Source organism: Lontra canadensis, unplaced genomic scaffold (assembly GCF_010015895.1).
Source record: "Lontra canadensis isolate GAN:19392208 unplaced genomic scaffold, GSC_riverotter_1.0 scaffold119, whole genome shotgun sequence".
NCBI classification, from domain to species: domain Eukaryota; kingdom Metazoa; phylum Chordata; class Mammalia; order Carnivora; family Mustelidae; genus Lontra; species Lontra canadensis.
Genome location: NW_022631113.1, coordinates 292,067 through 316,276, shown reverse-complemented (window position 1 = coordinate 316,276; position 24,210 = coordinate 292,067). Strand labels below are relative to the sequence as shown.

General features: G+C 38.9%; 1 protein-coding gene across 2 annotated transcripts; it reads right to left on the bottom strand.

The window, feature by feature from the left end:
* Positions 1–3,893: 3,893 nt before the first annotated feature.
* On the bottom strand, positions 3,894–24,208 carry MZT1 (mitotic spindle organizing protein 1). 2 transcript variants are annotated; one of them, XM_032841079.1, is made up of 3 exons: positions 24,013–24,208; positions 14,092–14,237; positions 3,894–5,670 (listed from the first exon to the last, which is right to left on the bottom strand). In XM_032841079.1, exons 1-3 carry the CDS (start codon positions 24,086–24,088, stop codon positions 5,647–5,649), a joined length of 246 nt encoding a protein of 81 aa, XP_032696970.1. In that variant the 5' UTR covers positions 24,089–24,208; the 3' UTR covers positions 3,894–5,646. The 2 variants fall into 2 exon arrangements, with proteins under 2 accessions (XP_032696970.1, XP_032696971.1); XM_032841080.1 differs by lacking the exon at positions 3,894–5,670 and adding an exon at positions 13,292–13,977.
* Between the last annotated feature and the right edge of the window lie 2 nt (positions 24,209–24,210).

Below are 24,210 nucleotides of genomic sequence, written 5' to 3'. Positions count from 1 at the left end.
ATTTTTTTTTAAAGTCGGCTCCACACCCAGCCCAATGTGGGGATGGAATTCAGGACCTTGGGATCCAGACCTGAGCCGAATCAAGAGTTGGACACTTAACCGAGCTATTCAGATGGCCCTAGATTTCCTTTTTGATTTCCATTTACTGATACTTAATCTTTGGTATCGGGGTTAAGAATTCAGTCACCCGGGGCACCTGGGTGGCTCAGTGGGATAAAGCCTCTGCTTTCGGCTCAGGTCATGATCCCGGGTTCCTGGGATCGAGCCCTGCATCGAATTCTCTGCTTGGCAGGGAGCCTGCTTCCCCCTCTCTCTCTGCCTGCCTCTCTGCCTGCTTGTGATCTGTCAAATAAATAAATAAAATCTTAAAAAAAAAAAAAAAAAAAGAATTCAGTCACCCTATTTCTTCTCTGTTTTCCCCATAAGTTACCATTATATCCCATGTGTTTTTCTTTTGTAACGTCTCTCGAATCTACCTGACTTGAGCACTTGGGTTTGGGTTACTGTGGTGGCCTCCTAGTCTCTGCTTTTAGTTTCTCCCTGCTCCAATCCATCCTGCATTTATTAACTTGCTTGCAAAGCAAGGCCCAGAACAGAGCTTAAATATGTCTCTTCCTTTCTTTGCTATCTACGGAATAAAAAGTCAGACTTGTTCAGGGATGTTCCTAATGTGGCCTCAGCCTGCCTTTCCAAGCCCTCTCCCACTCTTCCTTAAATAGAACTTTCCATTTCAGCCAGAATAAGCCACTGTGACTTCCTTCCTGCACCTACACAATGCACTGGCTTCTTTTCTAACACTGTATTGTCAGTTTTCTCCCTCTCTTTGTAAAAGTGCTAGAAATTTCATTAAAATTCCCTGGAGAATTTATAAAATCCCATATAATGAGATATCCTCATGAGGGAAACCATGCAGACCTGATTTCAACAAGGTGGAGGTGGTGATGCAAGGACTCACTGCTTCTTGGAGAATCCACAAACAACGAAAATGGGTTTATTTGCTACTACCAAGCCTACTCAAGACAGAATACCAACTAATTATTTCACTGCCAAAAAAGTGCAAACAAGATTTACTTTTTCTAGACTGCCTGCCTTTAGCCCTCACTTGCAAATCCTTTCTGTCCTTTGTTCCTTAATTCTGTCAAGGATTCCCTCTTGTGACAATAATTTATGTAAAAATAACTGAAGGCCCAGTTTTTAAAATCGGCACAGGGACAATTTTGTTTACATTTACAAATGTTTTATTGATTCATAATTAAGGTCCTTGGAAAAATAAATCCATTTTCTTAAAGAATCCAACTGTTCATTTTATGGAATTAATATATAAGTACTCCTGCCATTGGTATCAGAGCACTTTTATATTAATCCATTTCTTCTGTGAGGTCCTAAGCCACAGTAGGCTATCATTTTCATTTCTCAGTGATACAATTCACCTCTGACTCTTCAACTCACTTGCATATAAATGACTCAACCAATTTCTACTACTTTATATGGGTTTCAATGCTAGTGAGACACACATTTCTGCCACATGGATGGAGATTTTCCCAAAGGTTTCTACTAATTTAAATGGTAACCTTCAATGAGTCAGTCTGTAGAACCACGGGTCCATGTGCCTCAAAAATAAGAAATACATTATTTCAGAAGGATCGCCAACCAAAATCATTATTTTTTCAGATTTCTGGCTTCCCAAGTATCTGCCTGATCTCTGGGTTATTTTCAACTCAGTTCTGAGTAGGACTGAACACAGAACCTCTTTACTAATGACGAGGTAAGGCAGCCCATCAAGTTCTTTAGAAACAAACAAAAACCTCTAGTTTATTTCATCCTCCCAAATTATTTAGTCTATAGGCATTATTAAGCCAAGTGCTAACTATAATGTTTTGTCTATAAGCACTTTATATCTATGTTTATATATTAGTTTGCTATAACTGCTATAACAAAGTACCACAGACTGGTAGGCTTAATCAACAAATTTATTTTCTCACAGTCTGGAGGTCAGAAGTCCAAGAGCGAGGTTTTTGGAGGTCTGTTTCCTTCTGAGGCCTCTCTCCTGGGCTTGCAGATGGCTGCACTCTGCTCCTTCTTCAATCTCTCCTCCAAGCACGTGCATCCCTCAGACCTCTGCACGTCTTAATTTCCTCTTATACAGGATAGCAGTCAGTTTGGATTAGGACTCACCCTAAAGGACTCATTTAATCACCTCTTTAAAGGCTCTCCAAAAATAGACATATTCCAAAGTACTGGAGTTAGGGCTTCAACAAATGGATTTTGGGAAAAGAAAATCAGCCCTTTAACAGCTTCTTAACAAAGAGAGCCAAACTAGGTGCCTGAGTGGCTCAGTCGGTTAAGCGTTTGCCTTTGGCTCAGGTCATGATCCCTGGATCCTGAGATCGAGCCCCACATCAGGCTCCCTGCTCAGTGGGGAGTCTGTTTCTCCCTCTACCCCTCCCCACCATTTGTGCTCGCTCCCTGCTCTGTCTCATTCTCTTAACTAAATAAAATCTTAAGGGGAAAAAAAAAAAAAAGACAGCCAAACTTGTCATTTATAATGTCTTAAAAGATTTTGGCTCTATCTTTGGAAAAGGTGTTCAAGTAGCTTTGCCAGTAAATGAGGCTCCTATAGATCAAATGAGGAAAAAGCATCTAAGTGCACAGTTTGCCTGGAAATCAGACATTTGTTCATGAGCACCTAGTTTGCTTGACTATCCTAGTTTTATGCCTAATTCTTAAATAGCCCTTCACTCTTGGCCCAGTGGAATGTGTGGGCAAAAATAAGCATTTAATGTTTCAGGTCCTGGGCAAAGTATTTTCCACACATAGTCTGTGAAGCAGGGATGAATTTCCCCATTTTCCAGAGAAGGACAATGAATCTCAGTAGTAACTTGCCCCAAATCGTTGAGGCAGAACCAGAGCCCGGCTACTCAGCAGTGTGGTCTCCTGGCTCCTGTGCTTTTCTCAGGTGAAACCGTGAGAACCGCAATTCCACTTCTCGGTACATACCAAAAGGCAGTAAAAGCAGGCACTTGAACAGATATTTATACATCAATATTAAAAGCAACATTATTGACAATAGCCAAAAGACAGAAACAACCCAAATATTCATTGGGCGAATGGATCAACAAAATGTGGAAAATACATGTTATGGAATATTATTCAGCTCTAAAAAGGAATGAAATTCTGATACATGTTATAATATGGACGAATCCTGAAGACATGTTAAGTGAAAAAAGAGGCACTAAAGGACAAGTATTGTATGATTCTATTTACATGAGGTACCTAGAATAGTAAAATTCTTAGAAACAGAAAGCAGAAAAACATTTACCTAGAAAAATGGGCTGAAGGAAGAGAGAGTAGGGAATCACTGCATAATGGCTAGTTTGTTTGGATGATGAAAAGTTCTAGATAGTAGTGATGGTAGTGTAACAGTGTGAATGTTCTTACTCATCTGCACAACTTAAAAATGGTTAAGATGGTAAATTTTGTTGTATATATTTTATAATAAAAAAATGCGGCCAGTGTGAAGAACTGAATTTTTAAGTTTAATTAAAGTATGTTTAAAAACCAATACTTGATTCAGTTATTAGAAAACGCTTAAGTATGCTTGACACATGTATGAAATTTTGTAGTCTCCCACTATGTAAAGAATCTGTTACTTGAAGTAAAGAAAAATATAATCTGACATATATTTGAAATGCCAACTTTGTTTCCAAGACTGGGGCAATGTTAATATAGCATTCTCCTTTCACTACCAGGAGAAAAGTATATTTTACACCTCAAGCCTAATTTTACATTGTAAATTATAGAGCCTTTAAATAATCCTAAGTATTTATCTAAATAAAGAATACCTATAGAAACAAGTTATGTTCACAAAGTATATATTAAATCAAAAGTACATGTCAATACTACCAAAATGGTTTTATTTTTGTCACTGACAACATGCATAACACTGCCAATTGTATCATCACAATTTGTTTTGATTTTGTTAAATAGTACTGAAGTATGCACTAAAAATATATGTTTACATTTAACACTTAAAGAAGCTCTCTGTAAACATAATGCCTTCTCAATATATTTTCCTGCTTTGTATCATACATAAATAACTTAACCTACAAAATCATAAATAAAACTATTAACTCTGTGGCCTAAGAGTATATACCAATTTTGGAGCTTGACAAAAATGTTTCTTTATGATTTCCTGGGTAACAACATACAGAACTTACAGTGTTTACTACCAAATAAATGACTTACCACAAGTCATTATTGTCTCCCAACTGAGTCTGCCAATAATACACCTTCCAGGGTCCTTGGTAAAGATGCTAGGTGCTTACAAAGTCTAATAATCACGACTAGATTTTACAACAGAAGGCTGTAACTTAATTATTAATACTAAGCCTTACTTTGTCTAAAGTACAAAAATGCTGCTAAAGAGTAAACACTTTACTATCATTTAAATGGAAGCTAACAAAATCTAAAATAAAACCAGATTAAAATCCTATCACTCTTGGATAAAATATTCTATCGAGATTTTGCTATAGAACAGAATTAACACTATCCTTCATTTTCCAAAATTCATTTTGAACCATCACTTTGATTAGCTAAAACTTTCAGGGAAAAAATAATGACACAAAAAGTGACCTTGGAAAGGAATACTTATAATTCCTGATACACAACACTTGATTATTTAGTTTTTGTTTAATGAACAGACTCTTTATTCCTTCAGAAAATATTATTTGTTGACAGATACTTCCTATTTAGTGATTAGATAACCACTCAAGATATATTAGGTAACTACTCAAACTATGTTTATGTAATAAAATTAAAGAATTTTGCATACTGGAAATATTTCATTATGCATTATTTTTTAGGCCATCATTTATAGAGTATAGAACTTAGAAAGAAAAATATTATCAATTAATATTTTCATTAAATTTAAATGGTTCAAAGGACAATAATGAGCACTATCATTACTTTTAAAATCTAAGTTTCTAAGTTTTATTTTTCAGTCAATACAAAAAATGATCTGGTTCTTATTGTTAAGTGACAGGAAAACTTTCATGTTTAAAAAACTAAATATTCTTTAAGAAGAACAGGTTAAAACAAATGATTTCTGTGCTCTTATAAAAAAGATTCTGATATATGCTGTAAATCTAAATCAAATTTCACAAATGGTGGCTGAAATTCTGTCAACCTTTAGCCCAATACAACACAAATCCACAGTTATTTTGCATAAACAATTCAAAATTAAATTTATAATGGAAACGTCAACAAGTCATAACTACTACATTACTTCTGATGGGTTCCACTATACTCTAACCAGGCACAGCAGATGTGCACATCTGATAGACAGACTGCTTAGAAAATTAAAGCTATCAGAGCTATAAATAAGGAATACATAAATATGAACACAGCGATGCCAACGCATTAGAGCTGTTAAAAAAAAGTAGGATGTGATATAAACACATCTGATAGTTCTCTCTGTAAGCCACTTTCCACTGATTTATAAAGCTATGGTTTTATAATTCTTTTAAAAAAAGGAAAATGTTTCTATAATGCTGCATGCAGTAATTTCATTGTACATTCCTGACTACAATGCAATCTTCAAATTCTCTTGAAGAGCTTGACGTATCTCATCAGGATTTCTCCAGAAAGTCAGCTTGTCATATTTTCAGCAGCCTAGAACAAGAAAGTAAGTTTCATTATAATAAAACCACGAAAAAAGAGACACCATGGAGATATATTTGTCAATACTGCACTGTCATTAACAAACAATGCCTCCTCCACATATCCCGAACCACTTTTAGGAGGATAATGCAGTGAGGTTTTCACTTTTTGCAGTACATCAGAACTACCTCTTGAACTGACTGCAAGGGTAACAGTGGAAAATTGTTTCATCGTATTAAATAATACAATTAATAGAAAAATACACTGCTACCTGAAAAACTGACCCAAGCAGACCTTCTCCACACACTGTATCCACCTTATCCAGTCTTTATTGGTTTGTCTGTTTCTGCATGTTTCATTATAGCGTGAAAAGGGGATTAAGAATGAAAAAAAAAAAAAAAACTGTTAGAAAGTAGGGGAAAAAAGGGCAAAAGGGAATAATGGGCACAGGGCTAACCCTGCTTCACCTATACCACGAACTATTATACTTTCTCTGATTATTCTGCAGAAATTTTCAGACACCATGTAAGTCATCGGTAAATGATTTGAGACATTTCTTTTCCCTTTTAAAAGATTTATTTATTTATTTTAGAGAGAAGAGAGTGACTGCAGACACATGCACTCAGGGAGGGGCAGAGGGAGAGAAGCAGACTCCCTGCATGGCTTAGCCTGGTAAGGAGCCCGCTGGAGGCTTGATCTCACAACACTGAGATCATGACCTGAGCTGAAATCAAGAGTCAGATGCTCAACTGAACTGAGCCTACCCAGGCGCCCCTTGATACATATTTCTAAAAGATAAGGATTTACACAGGTAATTTCCTAATGCCAAATATGAATATGATGGTTTTAGCTAAGTTTAATTTTAGAGATACACAGTAAACTTTTAATTCATTTACATTTCAACTTAATTAAAACTTGCTTTTAAGTTTAGCCTAAGTTCAGAGTCCTTTCATGAAAATCCCTTAACATGCTGGGAAAATTGTAGTTAACTCAATCTGAAACATTCTCTTTGCAATCAGCAGAACCTACCTTGTTTGCCCATATAGTTGGCTATTCTAATTAGCCTTTCGCTTCTTTGGGTTTATTATTCACAAGGATTAGAAACTAGTTTGGAGGGGCACCTGGGTGGCTCAGTGGGTTAAGCCTCTGCCTTCAGCTCAGGTCATGATCCCAGGGTTCTGGGATCGAGCCCCGCATCGGGCTCTCTGCTCCGCGGGGAGCCTGCCTCCACCTCTCTCTCTGCCTGCCTCTCTGCCTACTTGTGATCTCTGTCAAATAAATAAATAAAATCTTTAAAAAAGAAACTAGTTTGGAGAAAATCTCCCTCGTTCCAAAGGCTTCTTATTTCTTTCTACCCTTAAAGGTTCTTACACTAGCTTTAGCTGCAAACCTTTAGTCTCCTTCCTAACCCCATTCTCAGTATCACTTACTTCAAAGAAGACTTGAAATAATATAAACAATTTTAGAATTTTTTAAAAATTAAAATACCTTAATTCTAATGCAATTTAATTCGTTTGGTCCCATTCCATTTTCATACTAATTTTAGAGGTTCTCCTCCAAGAAACAGACAATGAAACAAGTATTTTCACCTAAACTAAGAAAGCCATCAACCTTATATAGCATTCCTCTTATAGGAATATAGCACTCCTCTGTTTGAAAGGACAGCAATGGCTTCCTAAAGAGCTCCAGTTACCAGGCTGCCATTAGAGACTCCAAAATTTCATAAGCACTGGCCCTGGGAAAAACCAACTTTAGCAGTCTTCCCACACTTGGCTTTCCTGTGTAAGTTTATTCCCTCCTATGGGAGGATGGGTAGGGACACAAGACTTATTAAATCCCTTATTTCTCTCCCAACTCCAAATTCTACAGCTCCAGTGTCCTCACGCCATTCAAACCTTCCTACAGCGAGGAGATGCATCACTGCCCCTAGGTATCAGTGATCATAAAGGACAGCTCCAAGAGAAAGGGCAAGGCTTATTAGTGTAAAGTGCATCAATAATAGTCCATTTCAAGGCACCTTGGTACTAAAGTAGAAGATACATGAAGAAGGTTTTGCCCAGAATTTCTGAAGCCACAATATGTATATGATTGCCTATACATAAATATTAGCCTTGAGGACGCAATACTAAAGTTCAGTGTTTGATAGAATTATTCATAAAAATAAAGCCTATTTTATCTGTAAATGCATTCATTAAAAGACACGGAAACTGAAAAAAAAAAGAAGTCTATTTTTAAAAACTGTACCTTAATTAACAGTCCTACTTATGCTGTGGGAGATACATACAATGTGACACATCTACTGATGCAAAGAAACTGACCCGTGTGACACACAATCAGCTTCTTTTAGTATAAATGATTTAACAATATCAATATACAAATCTGTGAGGAAGATAAAACACTGAAAAACTGTTGCAATTTTCTACATAGTTATTTCAGGATGTCCTTGATTTATATTTTACACATTCTATTTATTTATTTGACAGACAGAGATCACAAGTAGGCAGAGAGGCAGGCAGAGAGAGGAGGAAGCAGGCTCCCCACGGAGCAGAGAACCCGATGCAGGGCTCGATACCAGGACTCTGGGATCATGGCCTGAGCCGATTTTACACTTTCTAAAAGAGAGGTTAAGTACCATATAAGGAAATTCTAATCACTAGGATTTCTAGGCAAAGGCAGTAGAACACAACAGGGACAGTTTTTTCTTACTCTATTATTAGTTCTGAAAGAACCAGACAAAATATAAAGTGAGAAATTAATTAGTAGCATACTCAAAAAGGAGAAAACCACCATTTGCTTTAAAAGTCTAAAGGGTGGCCAAGGAAAGCCAGGTATGGTTCACAGTGCAGCTCAGAGCTAACCAGCTCCCAATCCCAACCTACCAGTAGCAAGTAAGAGAGAATAAGCACATGTGAAAGGTTATTCCTTAATCCTTAATCATGAAGTTAAGTGTATTATTTTTTATTTTTAAAGTAGCATGACAGAATGGTGTTCACCAAATATTGCTGATTATCTCTTGGGTGGTTCTGAATTATTTATTCCCTTCTTTATATTTTGGTATTTAAATACTTTAAAATTATGAGCATTTTTTAATAAAAATTATAAACAGATTTTAAAAATTCCTTTGAAGAAAAAAGTTCTAATTAACAGATTTTTCTTCTTTGCTAGGCACTTTTCAGAATTCTCCTCCCCACCTAGTTTTAATGAGAAACTGGCATACTGGCTGTTGTTTATGGAGAAATATGTTTGTGTGTGTCGGTGAGACTAATCTTTCATTCAACAGGTAATGCTTTCTGATTTTGTTTATCTTAATTATTGATTTTGCCTCCTGTATCTCACTATGGTCCACTATTCTCACTATGGAATAACTAGCATGTTCAAAGCTAAAAAAGCTATGTTAAGTAGGTAAATTCTGAATCTCCTATCCTAAAACCTTGGGTTTATTTTGTCGAAGGAAGTGCTATGCCAAAACACTTGTCAGTTTCTCTTTTACCCCATCAGCTAGGTTATTTATCTCTGGTTCCTGTATGGCACTGAAAATGCATTGTAATATGAAAACTTCATGCTCTTTTGCCTCCCTACCCTCTGTCAAATTCCAACATAAACAACAAAAATTCAAGCAGTTGTGTGAGATGTTTATTAAATAAATTATTTTCCAATAGCATTTCGGAAATTTACTGATCAGACTATGATGTTGCATTTTATTTTGAATAGCAGGGTTATGAGAGAATACTAAACCAGAGAGTGTTCCCATACATCAGTCCATTATTCTAATCACATTTTACCCTTTCTCAATAAGCAGGCTTAGATATTTTTTTAGAACTTATTGTAGGTAAAAACTTAGTAGTTAAAAGCTCTGAAGCCAGAGTCCAAGTTCAAATCTCAGCTCAACTACTTCTCAGTAAGTCCTTGGGAGAAGCTGGCCACCACAAGCTTCAGTTTCCTCAGCAGTAAACTATTAACAGCAGTAGCAGTACACTATCATTGCTGTGACTCAAAGTACTTAGAAACATTATTTATTCTTATAGTATTCAGCTATTTTTCTTTCTGTCATATGAAAGCACAGTTGAGTTTAAAAAGAAAGTTTGAACAGCTCCTGTAAAGATTTAAAAATCTGACTAAAAGAAATTAGCAACCTATATGCACATTTAACAAAGGGTTCACATTCAGAATATTTAAGACTACCAATACAAAAGAAAAAACAGACAACCCAGAAAAAAATGGAAAAACTACTCGAAAAGGTATCTCATAAGAGAAAATGGCCAAAAAAACATGTAAAAACACATTCAACCTCATTGGTACTAGGAGAAATACAAATAAAACCACCTAAGAAACCCATACACACCCACCAAAATGACTAAAATTAAAATAATTTTATTTCACAATAGTACTGGTGAGATTTGGGGCACGAAAGGGAAACTCACATGCTGCTCATGGAAACAGAAACACAACTACTTTAGAAAAGTTTGGCATTATCTATTCAAGTTGAAGATAAAGATTACCTAAAAACCAAGCAACCTGATTTGTAGATACACACCACTGAGCAGAAACGCACGCACAGATGCATCATGAGACACGCACAACTAGGCTCACAGCCCATAGTCCTAACAGCCCCACACTGGAAGCAATTGAATATCCACTCACAGAAGAAAGGATAACTGAATAGTAGTATATTTGTACAACGAAGCATGATTTCAGTGAGAAGGACTGTATCACAGCCACACACAACATAAACAAACCTCTGGGGTGCCTGGGTTCCGCACACAGAATCTGCTTGACATTCTCTCTCTTCCTCCTTTCTCTGTCCCTCCCCCTGCTCCTGTGTGCACTTGCAGGCACTCTTACGCTCTCTCAAATAAAGTCTTAAAAAAAAAAAAAGAACCTTACATGATTCTACTCGGAAGTAGAATCTTAAAAAAAAAAAAAAAAAAAAAGAATAAACAAAAAGCAGATTCAGACCTATAAAAACAGAAAAAACTGATGGCCCACAAAGGGGAGGAGGTAGGGGGATGGACAAAATGGGTGAAGGGGAGAGGGAGAGGGTTCCAGTTACGGAATGAGTAAGTCACAGGGATCAAAGTCACAGCATAAGGAACAGTCAGTAATATTTTAATAGTGATGTTACAGGGCAGCCGGCAGCAAACCTGCTGGGGCAGCTGGTAGCTCAGTCAGTTAAGCTTATCTGCCTTCGGCTCAGGTCATGATCTCAGGGCCCTGGGATTCAGCCCTATGTCAGGCTCCCTGCTCTGCCCCTCCTCTTGCTGGCTCTCTCTCTAATAAATAAATAAAAAAATCTTTAAAAAAAATATATAGGGTACCTGGGTGGTTCAGTTGTTCAGCAGCTGCCTTCGGCTCAGGTCATGATCCCAGAGTCCTGGGATCAAGGCCCACATCAGACTTCCTGCTTGGTGGGAAGCCTGCTTCTCCCTCTCCCACTCCCCCTGCTTGTGTTCCCTCTCTCTCTCTCAGTCAAATAAATAAGTAAAATCTTTAAAAAATAAAAAATAAAAAAAATGTATAAACCTGTCAAGTCACTAAGTTGTACATTTGAAACTAATGTAAAACTCATGTGTCAACTATTCTAAAAAAAAAACGAAGAACAAAAAAATAGCCTCTCAAACATAATGTTAAATGAAGAACCCAGTAAAGACTGGGCTGTAAGATTCTGGTTTATAATGGAGGACATTAGGAGAAGGAAAAAAAAAAGTGAACTGGGGGAAATCAGAGGGGGAGACGAACCATGAGAGACTATGGACTCTGAGAAACAAACTGTGGGTTTTGGGGGGGGGGGGGGTGGGGGGCTGGGTGAGCCTGGTGGTGGGTATTAAGGAGGGCACGTATTGCATGGAGCACTGGGTGTGGTACTTAAGCAACGAATCTTGGGACACTAAAAAAATAAAACTAAAAAAAAAAAAAAAGATTCTGGTTTATCACATTCAAAAATTTTACAAAATTAAACTGCATCATTTAAAAAGCCATGTTTAGTCAGTAAAACTGTTAAAAATACGAAAGCTTCTACCATGAAAATCAGGGTAGTAATTACTGGAAAGGGGAGCAAGGGAGGTTAGTGATATAGTGATAGGGGAGCTCAAGGGAACTTGTAGGGCTCTAGCAATGAAAATTGTACAGATATTCTCTTTATGATAAAGTTTTGCTCTGTAAATGTCTTCTGTTTACCTTTCTGTGTTTCAAGTTTTAAAAATCTTGGGGCACCTGGGTGGCTCAGTTGTTAAGCATCTGCCTTCAGCTCAGGTCATGATCCCAGGGTCCTGGGTTCGAGCCCCACATTGGGCTCCCTGCTCTGTGGAAAGCCTGCTGTTCCCTCTCCCACTCCCCCTGCTTGTGTTCCCTCTCTTGTTGTGTCTCTGTCAAATAAAAATCTTTTAATAAAATAAAGTTTAAAAATTCTCAAAAACAATCCAAATCACTGGAATTTACTAGAGATTGACTAAATTTGAGATGGGTAAACTACATGTATTATATAGTTTTGTTTTCTCAAAGGAAAAAAAAAAGCTGGAGAAAAGTCACTTTGTCCTTGGACAAGTTTTCAGAGGGACTAACTTGAATCAGTATCTGTAGTGAGTTACTGTTATATAAACATGGAAATAAAATCACCCAAGATTTTAAATCATGTAAGCAGAGTAAGAGAGAGAATAAACCTTTCCTGTTTCCAATGTGAGCAACTAAAAAGTGGTGAGTTTGTATCTGAAAAAAGGTGGTTCTCTGGGCCCACAGTGGCAGTGCAGCCAATTGGCCTCAGCAGTCCCTTCCTCTCAGAGCTACTATGTGCCATTCTTCCCTTTTCTTTCTTTTTTTTTTTAAAGATTTTATTTATTTGACAGATCACAAGTAGGCAGAGAGGCAGGCGGAGAGAGAGGGGGAAGCAGGCTCCCTGCTGAGCAGAGAGCCCAATGTGGGGCTCGATCCCAGGACCCTGAGATCATGACCTGAGCCGAAGGTAGAGGCTTAACCCACTGAGCCAATCAGGCACCCCAATTCTTCCCTTTTCTTGAAGGAGAAACACATGATCACAGACATGTAGGCCTATTGGCCAGTTTCCTTCCTGCAGAATCCAGAAGTACAGAATCCCAGCTTTCCTTTATTTTGTCCGGGTTCCTTTCAGTCAAGTCCAAGACAGCTGACTACATTTATAAATCACACATCCAATCTCCTCAGCAGAGCCACACCTCTGGGCTTTCTCTCTAGAGCATGATCTCTGGGTAAGGCTGAGAATTTTCCAAATCAAGTGCTGGTTCCTTTTCGCTTACCAGTTCCTTCCTTGATTTCTCATTCATCTTATATCTTATTTTATGTAGCAAGGAGAAATTTTGCTCTTACACTTTCCACACTTTGCTAGGAAATTTCCTCAACTAAATGTCCAAGTTCATCATTTACAAGTTTTATTTTTCTTCCACTTGTAAAACAAAATTCAGCCAGGTGCTGTCATTTTATAATAAGGACTACCTTTCTGCCAGTGTTCAATAATATGTTCCTTACGAGATCTCACCCAAAGCCCCTTTAATGTCCATTATTTCCAGCAACATTCTGCTCATCATGATATATGTACAAGACAATAAGACAATTAAAGCTTTCCCTGCTGCTCTTCTCTCCTTTCTGAGCCCCTACCAGAATTGCCTTTAATGTCCAGAGTTCTACCAACACTTTCCTCAAGGAAATCTGGGTCCTTTCTATTAAGTATATAAAATTTTCCAACTTCTACCCAACACTTAACTCCAAAGCCACTTCCTGACTTGTAAGATATTTGTTACAACAGCACCCCACTTGCTAATAGTGAAACCTATACTAGCTTTCTAGGGCTGCCATTACCAACTGCCATAAACTGGGTGACTTAAAACAAGAGAAATTTATTTTCTCGCAGTTCTAAAGGCCAGAAGTTCCAAATTATGGAGTCAGAAGGCTCTAGCAGAAGATCCTTGCCTCTTCGTAGCTTCTGATGGCTGCCAACAATCCTAGGCCACTACTGCAATCTCTGCCTCCACTGTCAGGAGGCTGTGTCTGTGTCTGGGTCTCCACATGGTGCTCTCTTGGTGTATCTGTCCGAATTTCCCTTGTCATATAAGGACATCCGTTATCCATTATGATCTTATCTTAACTTGATTATACTTGCTGATAAACAATTTCCAAATAAGGTCACATTCACAGGTACTGGCCTTGTACAAATCTTTTTGGGCACAGACACAATTTTACTCACAAGGAAAATTCTAAACATACCTGGAGACTGCTGTGAAGAGAAAACGTGGTCCATGATAGTAGCAATTTTTGTAACTGAACATATGCTACTAAGTTCTGTTTTCACAATTTCTGATGGTGGCAAAAGCTAGTTTAATAGTACTTAAGCAGGATCTTTCACATAAACTCATTAACCATCCTCTAAACAAAAGAATCTTTCTTTAGAATGAACACACAGACTCTAACCTTTAGTGCTTCAGTGGCCTTACGAAGTTCCTTAATAACCGACGATAAAGCTTCTGGATTAATTCCTTGTTCACAAAGCCGTACACAAATAGACAGAGTTTCCATATCTAAGCCAGTATTCAAAATTCTTGAAATTTCCAGCAGAACTGAAAAAGACACAGAAGAAACTTCAAAAAAAATTACAGTAAAAAAATGTATACAACAATACTTTGGCTTTAGTTCAAATAATACTGCACAGTACCAAAGAACTAGCACATCACTAGATTTTGAAATTGTCATGTAATACAGAAATACACTTACACCCTACCTCCACATAACTGCTCTTTTACACTTTGATTTATATTCTACCATTTACTACTTAAATATATGCATCATAATCAGGATTATTCTGAACATTTCTCCATTTTTAGTACGCTTTTACAATGTAATTTAGTTTCATAACATCCTGTTTTATGAAAACACATACATTACTTAACTATCCTACTATTTTAAGAGTTAAGTGGGTCTCATTTTTCCCCACTGAAATAATCCTATGATAAGCATCTGTACATGCTAACTTCATTTTATTTCATTAGGATAAATTCCTAAAAGTGGAATTGCTCAGTAATATACATATTTAAGCCTTTAAAAGTACTTAGAATCTTCTATAATTTGACAAAGTAATCATGTCCATTAAAATCTAATAGTAAAAAATGAAAGCTTATTTTTTAACTTCATTTTTTATAATACTTCATTTTACTATAGTTTATAAAAATAATTGACATAAGAAACACTAGCAAAGAGAAGCACAGAATATAAATACGTCGGCTTCATTAAATTTTGTTTTATGGTGGTTGGTCCCCAGAGCATGTTTAGAATTTGTTAAAGTCAATGGTCAACACGTTATCTATGGCTTCCTGTAATATTTTCCCTTGGCATTATACTTAGAAAGTTATTCTCCATGCAAAGATTATATAATTATCTACCAGTATGCCCTTCCATCACTTCAAAGTTTACTTCCTGCCTGCCTATAAACATTTAACTCCCTGGAGTTTGGGTAGAAGACAGGATCTAACTTCACCTCCCAGAAATAAGCCCATTTCCTCAACACTATTTATTGAGTGACCTCTCCTTCTACTACTTGGTTAAGATGCCACTTTTATTACATAGTAAATTCCCATTTATCTATGGATCTGCTGCATCTCTTATGTCAAAACCATAATTTTAATTACAAACATTTATCAACATACAGAAGGTTAAACATTCTTTGTTATCTTTCCTTTCACAAGCTTTTTTATTCTTTCAGCGAACTTAAAAGATCCTTATCAAGGGGCACCTAGGTGGCTCAGATGGTTATGCATCAGACTCTTGATTTCAGTTTACATTATGATCTCAGTGTTGTGAGATCCAGCCCCGCATTTCCTCCCTGGGCGTGGAGCCTTCCTAAGATTCTCTTTCTCCCTCTCTCTCTACCCCTCCCCCTGCCTCTTTCCCGCTCTAAAAATCTTAATTAATTCCAAGCACAAAGTCCATTTGGATTCTGACTTGAATTGCATAAAAACTATGTTATTTTGGGATGAATGGGAAAGTTAACAATATTGAAGGATACATGAAGTCCAACTCCTTCAAAAAACTAACATCCAAGAAAAACAAAAAACAAAAAACATCCCATGATGTTTATGGGATGGGTCCTTCTCACCTCTTCATATCAGACATTTGTTTTCATCTCTAGAATCTCAAGGTTTTTTTTTCCTTAAATGTCTTCTGTGCCTATACTTAACTTTTTGAATACATGGGAGTACAGTTTTAATGCCCTTGTCCATCTAATTCTAATATCTGTGTCAGTTTCAGGTCTGTTTCAACTGACTGGATTTTTCTATCATGGGTTGTATTTTCCAACTTTGCATACTTAATAATTTTTAATTAGATGCTTGACATTGTAAATTTTACCTCGCTGGTTGCTATTTTTATATTTCTATACACATTCTTTTTTAGAATATTTTCACACATATTCTTGGGCTTTGTAATGAGATGCAGTTATCTCATTATTTCATTATGTTTGATACTTTTGAGTCTCTTAAGATTTATATAGTCAGGATCAGAGCTCTGTTTAGTGTACAGCTAATTGTTCCTCATCACTGAGGCAACACCCTCCTGAGTGCTCTACTAAATGCCTCGTGAATTACAAAGTCTTCCATTCTGGCTGGTAGATACAAGCAGTTTTCAGCCTTTGGTGAGCACTGTGTACTGTTCCCTCTAATTCTTTCGGATGCCTTTCCTAGCTTTGTAGGTACTTTCCTCACACACATGTGCTAATCAAATGCTCTGCTGCTCAGTATCTGAGGGGACCCTCCTACTGGTCTCCAGAATTCTCTCTCTGTAAGAGAATTAAATGCTCTTTCCTCTCAAGTATTCTGTCCTACAAACTGCTTTGGTCTCCCTGGATTCTGAACTCCTTCTGGTCTCCCTGGATTCTGAACTCCTTCTGCTAACCTTGGGGGTCCATACCACTCCCCAACTGCGCTGAGGCCTGGAAACTTTCTGAAGGTACCAAGAGCAGGCAACGATTGGGCTCTCTTCGTTTACTGTCTCTGGGATCACTGCCTTTTACCATCTGATGTCCAGTGTCCTGAAAATCATTGTTCTGTCTGGGTTTTTGTTTTTTCCAGGTAGAAGTGTAAATCCGGTTTTGTTACTCCATCTTGAGGAAGCTGACAGTCCTTTCTGTTTCATTCCTTCAGTTTTGACATGCCGACATACCAATACTGCTCTTCAGCTATATGCAGGCTGTCGTTCATGTTATCTGCTGAATTTATTTCAATAACTCTATTTTAAGATTTCTAATCCTCCCCCATTAATTGCTTGTCCTTATTTCAGTTAAATGCTTTTTTATAACCACTTATTTTGTGGCTATTGTTTCTGCCTTCACCTACTGAAGCTATATTCTTATCTTTGGCCATTTCTGAGACTTGTGTTTTCTGTTTCTTCAAGTTTAAGCAAGCACCAAAAGAGTGGTAAGGGTCTGCTCTCTACAGCACCTGACTTCAAATTTCGCCTTCATTACTTGGTAGGCAAGGCTACCTTTCTTTTTTTTTTTTTTTTTTTTAAGGCTTTATTTATTAATTATTAGGAAGAAAGAGAGAGAGCAGCCAGCAGAGGGAGAAGCAGACTCCTGGCTAAGCAAGGAGCCCGATTTAAAATTCAGTCCCAGGACCCTGGGATCATGACCCGAACTGAAGGCAGACACTTAGCCAACCGAGCCACCGGGTGTCTCAAAAGGTAACCTTTCTGTGCCTTTGTTTTATCACACTGTGAAATAGAGGTAATAGTACTTATTTTACAGGATCATTGTGAGGATTATAAGACATACTCAGAATGCTGTGTCCACTGGCATCTAGTGCACAAAGAAAGAGCTATTATTATCACCTTCTCTTTTTTCAGTTCTCATGCGAGTTGTTTGTTTTTCATCTACCTTAGGTACTTAGTGATTTCTGCCTGGAAGCTCATCTTCAACAGGAGATTTTTCTTGATGTTCTGAATGGGTGAAGCATCTTTGGATGGGCAGTCTCACACTGGTCTCAGGCCTCTGGCACAGACCTAGTGGAAGCACACTGGCTCCAGAGCCACAGACACACGGACGGTACTTCCCAATCCCTGGCCATGGCAGATGGCACATTTCTGGCCCCAGCTTCACTCAGGCAGGGCAACGTGCTTTGTCAGGTTCCATTCCCAGTCTCCTGCTGTGGTTCTCATCTGCTCCTCTTTGGGGGAAAACCTCTCTCCTTCTAACCAGGAGATTTCCCTTTCTTGTTTTTGAACATGGCTGTGACAATAACTGCATTTTTGTATTATTTCTTGTCATTTTTATATGCTTCGAGCAGAAGGTTTTAGCCAAGTGCTCCATCATCATCAATTTTGGTAGTGAACCACCAATTTCTTTAATTTTGAGTTTTGTCTTCACAAATGCATTCTACCTTGCTTTGGTATATTCTAGGTGATTAGTGTAAATGTTCTAGAATATGACTTATTTTTATTTTGTAACCAGCTACCTTAACAAATACTACTGAACTTTTTCAGTTAATTCTCATTTTCTAATTAATCATTTTACCTATAAATAAATAGTTTCATACCCTTCCTAACAGTCTTTTCCTTTTCCTATCCTGCATTATTTGCTTAAACTTTCATATCAGTGGTTAGAAAAAAAAAATTCAGTGAACATAAGCATTTCTAATTTTATTTGGAATGCTTTTAGCACTAACGTTAAGGATGATGGTAATTTCATATAGCTATCCTCTGGCATGTTAACAATGTACTATTGTCTCTTGCTAAGACTTTAAAATTAGAGAAAAAGTACTGAGTCTTATGAATACCTTTTCATCAAACACTGAAATAACCAGGTAGCTTTTACCCTTTGAGGAGTGAAAGAACACATTACACTGACAGACTGTATTCACAGCTGAAGAACAGTGAGCCTGGGAAATCCCTACTTTTAAAGTCAGCAGTTAGCAAACTTGCTCTTTATATGGAAGTAGCTGTTACCTTATCCCTCAAGTTGTTCACTGTAAATAGACCGCTGAGAAAGAGCAGGAAGAAAGAGCAGCCAGGGCCTTGCCTTCTTGGCCTGCTGAGCAAGAACGTATGGGTATGCTCAGGGCTCAAGCTGCATCTCCCTATAGTGACACTGCATGACTTCTGACACTTAAAAAGGCGATAGAGCTTTCCTTGAGGCACTCTCCCTTGCAACCCAGCCACCAAGAGGGAAGAAACCCACATGTTCCAGACAACAGCCCCTGCTGCAGGCATGTCAACTAGAAGACTGTGAGGGAGGAAGCTTCAGCACTAACTGCAATGCATTAGAGGCCCTCTATGAGAATTACCCTGATAAGCCTAGTCAACCCAGAACCATGAGAGACAAGTAATTGTTGTTTTATGCCAGTAAGTCTGGGATGGTTTGTACAAAAACATGTACTCGCTGTCCCTACTCCAAGTCTCCAACATTATCACCATCATCAGCATCACCATTATCTGTTGCTAAAATACTCCTCTCCAGTTTTCTCTTCATGGTAGACCCCATCTATCAATGCTCTGCTTATTCCTGACTTCATGCCTTAGTTCATGCTTTTCTCCTGTGCCTTTTCTCTTCTCTTCATGTAACTCCATGCTCTCTTTCAGGTCCATCTCAGGACTAGTATTTCTTTCCTTTAAGCTTTCTTTTAAAATGTATATTGATCTTTGCCTCCTAACTTCATAAGACATCTATAATAAGTACTTCTGCAGTGCCTACTGTATAATTGGTCCTTAGGTGTATTCTGTGCCTACTACACTACTGCTGGAAATATAGTTGTGGAAAAGATAGATACAGTCCCAATCCTCATGGAATTACATTCTACGAGAGAGAGATACTAAATAATAACTGATCCTAGTTAAATGGGAAAGAGGAATAAGAAAAACACACCTCCAAAACAAATTAGAAGGGTGTCTTACATAGTTGTGAAAGATAGTGTTTAGGCAAGACTTGTGTGAAGAAGTGACAAGTAAGTTTACACTTCAAGAGTGACAAGAAATCAACCTACCTAATGCAGAGGTAGGAAGAAGTGCTAAGAGAGTGAGAGGGAAAAAAACAGATTGTGCAAAAGTTCCCTGACTAAAGAGAACTTGGTAAAGAACCTTTCATAGATCCAAAAGGTTCTTCATGTAAATGCAATGTAATTATAGGAGCAGCATAAGTGTAAAATATGAGAAAAGACAGACACAAACACCCACTAAGGCTCTACTAAAGATTTTAGAACTTCGGGAAGCTATTAACAAACATAAAAACGGGAGTATGACAATCAGATTTTCATTTTTAAAAGACTCTGGCTGCATAATAGGGTATGGATCTTGAAAAGAGACAGAAAATCCATGGAGAGGGAGTCCAGTTAAGTTACTGCCATCTTGGGGATAGACGAGTAGATGGCATGGACAGGAGAGATTAGGACAAGTGGTCAAATCTGAGATGAAGCAAGAACTGAAAGGGCTTAGTGAGAAATAGAAGGTAGGGGAGGTAAAAGAAAGCAATAAAGATTCCTAGTTTTCCTTCCCCCATGAGTAACTAGACTGACAGCCTAGGGACCATACATTTGTTTCACCAACACCACCTTACACGCTGTGAACTCTCTTAATTCCTTCTTCTAGCTTACTACCTGATATATAATAAAGTAGCACTACACTGAAACCCTCTGGTAAGGAAGAGGTTCATTTTTATTACAATTATAAAGAGCATAATTACTAGTAGTAATTGGAGGCATAAGGAAAATTTTAAAATATACGAAATAACAAAGTATGAAACTATCAATATAGTATCTAAAATTTCAAAACCTTGAAAAACAAAAGAGGCAAGTGAGTACACTGGAGAACAGAGAGAGAGGTAGTAGAAAAGACCAACAATTTAAAGAAGGAATCTGGAAGAGAATGTTGAGGATCGAAAAATGAGAGTAGAGGATTGATACAAGAGCTTATACTAAATCAGGGCCAGGATCAGTCAGGTTCCTTGCAGACTGAGCCACACAGATATATTAAGAAGGCTACCTACTTTTGAAATATCATTATCAAAATGCTTTCATTTCACAACAAAAATATAAGTGTTTATAGCTGAGTTCTACAACCCTGAAATCACTCAGATCCATTAAAAGATTAAATTACTGGGGCACCTGGGTGGCTCAGTCAGTTAAGCATCTGCCTTTGGCTTTGGTCATGACTGGGATGGAGCCCTGCATCGAGTTCCCAGCTCAGCGGTCTGTCTGCTTCTTCCTCTGCCATTCACCCTACTTACGCTTGTGCTCACTCACTTTCTCTTCCTCTGAAATAAATAAAAATCTTTTAAAACCAAAAAGATTAAATTACTGTTAGCCGATTCTAGTACTGATGGGAGAGAAGTAGTAAGGAAGATGAGAATATACTAGATCTTGAAAGTGCATAGTCAGGCTCAAACTTTTGACTCTCATGGCTAGATTTAAATAGAGTGAAACCCCGCATTGACAAAATTTCAAATAATAATGTTATTTGGGTAGTTCTGTCTAGCCCCTTGGCCACGCTAAAGTTTTATTTCTGGGAATGAATGTGGAGGAACTTGGGACTATAAAATGATAACATGGGGACACCTGGGTGGCTCAGTCGGTTAAGCATCTGACTTAGGCTCAGGTCATGATCTCAGGATTCTGGGGTTCCCCAGAGAAAGGACTCCGTTGGGAATCCATTCCCAAGAGGGAGTCTGCCTCTCCCTCTGAGCACCACCCCACTAGTGCATGGCTGTGCATGTGCTAATAAATAAATAAAATCTTCAAAAATAAAATAAAATGACAACATGTAGAATTTTTCCAGTTCAGTGTATGGTCAATTATTTACAGTGTGCTTCTGTGTTACCTTTGGGCCTCAATTATTATAGACAACATGGAACATCCATTAACTTTGGAGTAATTCAGCTTCTCATTTTATATGACTGTCCTGGACTCCAATTATGGCATGACAGCAGGGATTTTCTATAAGTTCAGAATTCTAATGGACATGATAGTCCCTAGCTGCCACATTTAACAAATGATGATTCACTGCCAACTGGGGCCTTCCTATCTTGAGGTTTGTCAGCTAACTGTGTGTTAGAGGAGCAGTGTTCTCTAAGAAACACAGCCTCTCATTGAATTTTTTTATAAATCTGTTATTTCTTCACTTTGTCATGTTCTTGCACTCAATAATCTTCATTTTACACATACTTCTCTCAGTAAAAATCCTGATCCAACCAATACAATCAGTTCTCATTTGTACATCAACAGTTCCACCAGAGATAAAATGGGAGTTTCCATCCAAATGGGATCCTATGGCCATGTAATAAGGAACCTAAGCATAGCTAACATAACCTGACAGAAACGAGGCCTCATACTCTCCATTAAAACAAACAAACGCTGACTTCCAAGCAAAGGTGTAAGTCAATACAACCATCACCCACTTTTTGAAAGTTTGTCTTACACCACTCTGCTTTTACAGAACATTTATATTAGTAGCTATTTTTGCTCCAAAAGCAATCCGAGTTTTCACTTTTATGAAAAAAGGCAAAAATGAAAATAGCGTTCAGTGTTTGTTTGTAGTAAGCCATTACAGGGCATGACCGTAGCACTTAAGAGTGTCACTGCCAAGCTCCTTCCCCAGGAACAACATTGAACATCTCACCATCAAGCTGCCAGAGCTTTGAACTGTGTCTGGGAGCATCTGTGCTTTATCTGTATTTATTTTGTGCATCTGTTAACAAGATATGTCTAAGGTATCAGAAAAACCTAAGAAAAGTTATTTTTTCGGTCTGAGAACACTCAAAAATTTTTCCATATAAATCAATACTAACTGCTTCACTATACACCATTTTGGCTTTAGGAAAGATTTCATGGGAATGCTCTGCTTTCAGATACTGGGGAAACGTATAATGTGGTACATCAAGAAGGAATGAGAAACAGGCTTAATATGGTGTTAAGAATAAAATCTGGGGCGCCTTGGTGGTTCAGTCGGTGGTTGAGCGTCCAACTCCTGATTTCCTCTCAGGTGGTATCCCAGGGAGGTGGGATGGAGCTCCGCCCCCCAAGGGCAGAGTCCACTTGTCACTCTCCCTCTGCTCCTCAGCCCTTCTAAAACTAATGAATAAAATAAACAATTAAATTCTACTTTTGGAGAAACAGCAAAATAGATACTTGGTATGTAAAAAATGAGATGCAAATGTTCCAATAATTTAAGTAGGTCTTGAAAAAGCACCAACCCTTGCAGAAAAAGCCTAAAGTCTTACAGGAAGCCCCATAAGGAGAGGCTGAATCAGTAAGTGGAGCCTACAGTGAAACAGACCGGGAGACAGAGCGGGGAGGCCGACACTACCGAGTGAGAATTGCAGTTACGTTTCAATAGAGATGGAGACTAATGTCAATATCCCCTGGAAAATGCAAAAAAAAAAAAAAGCAATATTTAACACCCATCAAACACATATAAGTGGATGTGAATAATATAGAGACAAAGAAGTCTGCAAGTGGGACGTACATGTAATATAACACAAAGGTAATAATAACTATCTCTTGATTCATTACCTTCGATATGCCTTTACCTGGTCTGTGGATATTGAATATCCACAAGAACCTTAGGAGGAAGTGACCTCACTTTATAGAAAAGAAAGACACAGGCTCACTGGAGTAGTCGTAGTAGCTCGTCCAAACTCACCCCCAGGAGTAGAAAGTGGCGGAACCAGCGTCAGAGAGTAGAGAGAGGGTAACTCCAAGACACTTCATCTTCTAGCACGTGTGCGCAGGCTTGACACCCGCGACCCTTGGGGCGCGAACACAAATAAATACACCTACAGCCTCGGACACCGGCGTCACGGGCTCCAAGACGAAATGGAGCAATTCCGCAGACGGGGCGACCTGCTCACTCGCCCCTTATTTAAGAAGAGCCTACTTTAGGGCCAGAGACAAAGGACACAGCGGCGACCAAACACACGAGGCTACGGTCCGCACGAGGCTTACAGTTTTAAGGATGGTTCCCGCTCGGGACAGGGAGAAAAGGGGCGCTCTCCGCACCCCGCGCGGCTCGGCACCTGAAGCCGAGCCCCCACGAAAGCACGCCCGGCCTCCGCCGCGGCCGAGGGGCGTGGCGCGCGGGGAGCCGGAGACGCGCGAGTTCTGCGCGGGAGGCACGAGGCGCGCGCCCGGCTGACGTGGGGGCTGGAACGTCGTGCGCGCGACAAACTACGCAAGGGCGAAGAGACAACTCTCAAAGGATGGGATCATCAGCACTACGGTCCTGACGGATCCCTTGGGAGGACTCCCAAAGATGCCCTTTGGGGCAGGAAGTGTACCTCAAGTCATTCTTGGCTTACCGCCGCCTGGGCGCCCTGGCTGCGGGACACGGAGACAAGGTAAAGAGGGAGAAACGGGCACTTACCGTCCATGGTCTCCCGCACCGCGTTCAGATTCGCCGCCGCTGCCGCTGCCGCCCCAGCACCGCTGCTACTCGCCATGGCGGAGGCCGAGGGAGGCGGGAGAAGGGCCTGACCCGGAACTGGAGCGCCTTCCTTTCTCCTGGGCAATCACACCACGCGTCCCCCGCTCACGCCGGTCAGGCTCCGCCCCTCGCGCTCGT

What these genes read in the sequence shown, in the direction of transcription:
- MZT1 (XM_032841079.1), bottom strand. Translation starts at nt 24,088, where the DNA reads ATGGCGAGTAGCAGCGGTGCTGGGGCGGCAGCGGCAGCGGCGGCGAAT. An exon ending in GGTGCGGGAGACCATGGACG is followed by an intron (nt 14,238 to 24,012) that starts GTAAGTGCCCGT and finishes TGTCTTTTTCAG; the next exon opens with TTCTGCTGGAAATTTCAAGA. An exon ending in AGGCCACTGAAGCACTAAAG is followed by an intron (nt 5,671 to 14,091) that starts GTTAGAGTCTGT and finishes TTCTTGTTCTAG; the next exon opens with GCTGCTGAAAATATGACAAG.